The sequence below is a fragment of the Propithecus coquereli genome, unplaced genomic scaffold, assembly GCF_000956105.1.
Source record: "Propithecus coquereli isolate 6110/MARCELLA unplaced genomic scaffold, Pcoq_1.0 Scaffold129, whole genome shotgun sequence".
Classification (NCBI taxonomy): domain Eukaryota; kingdom Metazoa; phylum Chordata; class Mammalia; order Primates; family Indriidae; genus Propithecus; species Propithecus coquereli.
The window spans coordinates 2,775,000-2,779,231 of NW_012137080.1; the positions used below are offsets into that span (position 1 = coordinate 2,775,000).

Here is a 4,232-nt window from a genome sequence, read left to right on the forward strand (position 1 = left end):
GTGTTATATTAAATTATATTATTATAGTGAGAGTGTGCTAGATAGAAGGTAGGAAGGACATTTGAAACAAAACAGCATGTGCAAAGGCGCAAAGGAGTGATATGTTTGGAAAATGTCAGCAGTGAATTGTGAAAACTAATGGCAGATGTGGCCAGAAAGATAAGTTGAGGCCAGATCATGAAGAGCTTTGAAGGCTATTCTGTCGGCAATGGGAAACCAATGAAGAGTTTTAAAGTAAAATTACATGAAAAGGTCTGTGTTTTTGAAAGCTAACTGCTGGCTGTCTGAGGGATGGGTTGGAGAAGGAAGAAATTCAAGGCAGTCAGATCTTAGGGAGGTTACTGTAATAGTACAACAGAAGATGGTGAAGTCCTGCCCCAAGACAATAGGAGAGAAAAAGGTCCAAGAGATATTTAGAAGATAGAATTAATAGGATTTGTTTCTGATCTAATACACAGAAGCAGTAAGTAAGCTTCACAAGGGCAGAGGTTTTAGTGTTTTGTTAACTGAGATTTCCTCCGCCTGGCACAGGAGGTCATTGTGTAAATGAGTGAACCAACAAAAGAATGAATTAATGAATATAAAAGTGAATCAAACCCCTTCCGCCCTCCCTCTGTAACTACTCTGAAAGGACTTGATTCCAGGAGGCTGAACCAGGCAAATTTAAGATTTGAAATGTAAGTTTCTTGAGAGAAGGTACTATATCTGTTTTTCTCATCTCTATGTTCTCAACTCTTAGTTTGGCACATGGGTAGGCACCCATTAAATATTTAAGTCAATGAGTAATTCTTTCCTATTCAAATTTGTTTATGTATTTCAATTTTGTAGCTTTATCAGTAGGTGGCGCTAAGAAACCATTTTCCTCCCTACAAAAAAAGATTTAGCTTGGGAGACTTTTTTAAATTTTTTTAACTGATTGTGAAATAGTACAGCATTCTTTTCAGGCTACTGATTTAACTCTGTTAATGGATAAATTAAAATTTAGAAAGCACTGCTCCTCTGAATGAGTATTCAAAGTAAAAAATGACTGTCTCTTATTATATCCTCTAAAGAAGCAATTTAATTGGATTCAGTGAATATTTGTTACATGAATGAAACACCGTATCTCATTAATATACTTCTTTAATCTTTACTTGATATGCATGTATATGCCAATATGTATCAGCACTTTCTCAAAATGTTTCAAAAAATATTGCTGGGTGCCGTGGCTCACACCTGTAATCCCAGCACTTTGGGAGGCCAAGGTGGGAGGATCACTTGAGGCCAGGAGTTTGGGACCAGCCTGGGCAACATAGTGAAACCCCATCTCTCAAAAAACAGGTGGCACACACCTGTAGTCCCAGCTAGTTAGGAGGCTGAGGCAGGAGGATCACTTGAGCCCAGGAGTTTGAGGTTACAGTGACCTATGATCACACCACTGTACTCTAGCCTAGGTGACACTGAGACCCTGTCTCTAAAAAACAAATATATGTATATATATGGTGTTTCAGACTTCATACTTCTTCCTAATAAAGCTTCTGCTTAATAAAATAAATAGATCCATTTCTAGCATAGACTTTGACACAGTAGAACACATATGATATAGACTAGTTAAGCTGAAGACGTAGAAAAACATCTGACAAAATAGATTTAGCTAAATAAAAAAAAGTCTAAACTCGCCATATCTTTCATTTTTTTCTACCATCTATCCAGTTGAGTACTATTCCAGATCTAGGTATCCTACTCACTGCTACTGTCACTGCTTTGGTTCAGCACATAATAAGGTCAAAACTTGTTAGCATCCCTGGTATTAAATACCCAGCCGGGCACGGTGGCTCATGCCTGTTATCCTAGCACTCTGGGAGGCCAAGGCAGGAGGACTGCTTGAGTCTAGTAGTTTGAGACCAGCCTGAGCAAGAGCAAGACCCTATCTCAACAAAAAATAGAAAAATTAGCCAGGTGCGGTGGTGTACTCTTGTAGTCCCAGCTACTTGGGAGGCTGAGGCAGGAGGATCACTTGAGCCCAGGAGTCTGAAGTTGCAGTGAGCTGTGATGGCACCACTGTACTCTAGCCCAGGTGACAGAGTGAGACCTTGTCTGGAAAAAAAAAAAAATAGCCTAGTTATCATCCTTTTTTTCCTTTATTTTGCTGCCATTTAGAACTTTTCTGTGTTCCCCAAGGACTCTATGATGTTTCAAATACTGTTTCTTTTGCCTAAAATGCTGCTCCCTATTATTTTTTTCTCTACCATTTTATATCCATTGGATTTATGCTTATATTTCAAACTCAAGTGTTACTTCTTTGAAGTCTTAAATTTCTCAAAGTGTTTCATTTTTCTGTGGCCTGATAACATTCTCTTCATACCTCTGTTGCATTTATCAGGTTGCCTTGTAGTTATCTTTTTCTTCCAGTGAACTATGAACACTTAGAGAGTAGGGATCATGTTGTGCTCATCTTTGTATTTCTCTGGTTTAGACCTAGCTTCCATAGATACTCAATAATTGATTGTTTGATGAGTAAATTAATCACAAAAGTAGAGGCATCCGTTAACTTGCTTCATGTGTTTTCTAAATTTAGTGTATATCACATTTTCATATAGGATATAAACAATGAGTTTTAAGGAACTTTTTAGATATACTTTTTTTTTTCCTGAAATAGATTCTGACATCAAAGTACTTGAAGATCAGTTTGATGAAATCATAGTAGATATAGCCACAAAACGTAAGCAGTATCCCAGAAAGATCCTGGAATGTGTCATCAAAACCATAAAAGCAAAACAAGAAATTCTGGTAAGACGATTTGCCTTTAAAATGTTATGTATATTTTACCACAGTAAAAAAAGTTAAAGTATAAGATCCACGTGGAGATACATGACATTTTGTTGTCTTTTCCTTTCCTGCCGCAGTTAATATTGTCTCTTATAAGACTTTTTCCTGTTTTAGTCATACTAGTTTTGAATATAGCTGATATTAAAATTCAAATTGGAGATGGAAGACTGACAATGACATTATGATTCTGAGACCAGGATGGAAAAGGAAATTTATGTTTTAACCCTTTTCTTCCTATTTGTCATCTGTGTTTGACACATTATTTGTACATATTAGTATGTTTTGAAAGATCTTTTAGTTAAACTGATGATGAAGATGGTTTGAATACCTGTTCATAATACTGAAATTTGCTTTATTAATTGTGTGTAATTTGTTTTGCTCTAAAAATCATGACCATTTGGGTTGCAAGACCAGGAAGTCAGCTCCTTCAGCCTGAGCTTTTTAGATAGGTGCAGCCATAGACTTGCTTCTTACTTATAATTACTGTAGATATCAGTGACCAACCATATCACACTCCCAACTTGTCAGATTTTTAGGACTGGAATAAATAGAAAACAAAGATGAAGTCCACAAGACCTAATCTTCCTTTGGGTGGGGTAGGGAGGAGGTTTGCTAGTAATGGCATTGCCCCTCCAGTGAGGTACAGCCTTTAGTGCGGTGGTGGTGGGGCCAAGCCACTTTTTAGAATGGGGTTTTTGTGGAAATATGAATTTTTGTTGTTGTTGAGACAGGGTCTCGCTCTGTCACCCAGGCTAGATGCAGTGGTGTCATCATAGCTCACTGCAACCTCAGACTCCTGGGCTCAAGCGATCCTCCTACCTCAGCCTCCCAACTAGCTGGGACTACAGGTGCAGGTTACCACACCTGGCTAATCTTTCTATTTTTTTTGTTGAGATGGGATCTCGCTCTTGCTGAGGCTGAAATGTGAATTTTGAGTTCCAAACACTTGTCCTAAATAAACGTTTGAAACACAGTCCATTCAAAATTTGGAGACTGCCATGCACTTTAAACACAAGCATTCAGTCTTTGCACTTTTAATTTGCTTGATGCTTTTTCTGATTATACCTTTTTATAATGCTGTTCCTTAGTATATGCGGTAGGTGGCAGTACTGTAAAGGGTATAGTTCAGACTTAGTTTGGTCTTATCTTTTTTCCCCTCGCTTCCCTATAGATTTTAGGATCTAATTATTTTTCCCCCAAAAGAATGATACTACTGACAGTATAGTATATTTGCCTACATTCGCTGAAGAAAATGTTTATATGAGGCATTAAGTGATTAAATTAAATCTGTTTAATTTGTGTTCTGTTTAGAAGCAATACAATCCTATCGTACATCCATTGGACCTGAAATATGATCCTGATCCAGGTGAGTCAGTATTCATTTATGGTAAAAATGAAGCATCAGTGTGTAATTTTCATGAGTT

The 4,232-nt window shown here is 37.4% G+C and overlaps 1 protein-coding gene across 2 annotated transcripts in view; it reads left to right on the forward strand.

Annotated features, from left to right (window-relative positions):
- The window catches only part of NSL1 (NSL1, MIS12 kinetochore complex component), a 49,698-nt gene that overhangs the window by 4,834 nt on the left and 40,632 nt on the right, over nucleotides 1-4,232 (forward strand). The window contains exons 3-4 of one of the 2 annotated variants that reach the window (XM_012638335.1): nucleotides 2,639-2,769; nucleotides 4,120-4,174. In XM_012638335.1, coding sequence (XP_012493789.1) covers nucleotides 2,639-2,769; nucleotides 4,120-4,174 — 186 coding nt within the window. The remainder of the gene's footprint in view (nucleotides 1-2,638; nucleotides 2,770-4,119; nucleotides 4,175-4,232) is intronic. The other variant, XM_012638336.1, reaches the window with a different exon arrangement.